The sequence below is a fragment of the Cystoisospora suis genome, assembly GCF_002600585.1.
Source record: "Cystoisospora suis strain Wien I chromosome Unknown contig_6494, whole genome shotgun sequence".
NCBI lineage: Eukaryota > Apicomplexa > Conoidasida > Eucoccidiorida > Sarcocystidae > Cystoisospora > Cystoisospora suis.
In genome coordinates this window covers 650-952 of record NW_027159282.1, presented here as the reverse complement: position 1 = coordinate 952, position 303 = coordinate 650, and the positions used below count along the sequence as shown (strand labels likewise).

The window sequence follows — 303 nt, the reverse complement described above, 5'->3', positions numbered from 1 at the left end:
GTCCTGGTACGTGCTTCTCTTTTCACTTTCCTCCCGGCGTTCTCTTCCTTTTCTTTTTCCTCGTTGGTTACCCCATACTCCCCTTCGAGGTCTTTGCCCTGCAGGGGACGAGTCTCACTGGCGTCACCTTCGAACTTGGCTTGTTCCCTATTCTCGGAACTTCCGTCATCCTCACGTGACCGATGGCGGTCTTCGTTGTGTAACCGTCCTGAGCTTGAGTCCCAACCAGGTATGGCTTCCCTCTCTCGCGTACGCTCCTTGTGTTCTTCCGTTTTTCTTCCCCTCTCCCACTGCTGTGCTGTT

The 303-nt window shown here is 54.1% G+C and overlaps 1 protein-coding gene across 1 annotated transcript in view; it reads left to right on the top strand.

Annotated features, from left to right (window-relative positions):
* CSUI_009986 (uncharacterized protein) overlaps positions 1-303 on the top strand; it is a gene marked incomplete at both ends in the record, with an annotated part of 1,916 nt that overhangs the window by 1,019 nt on the left and 594 nt on the right. The window contains one exon of the mRNA XM_068070093.1: positions 105-229. Coding sequence (XP_067917931.1) covers positions 105-229 — 125 coding nt within the window. The remainder of the gene's footprint in view (positions 1-104; positions 230-303) is intronic.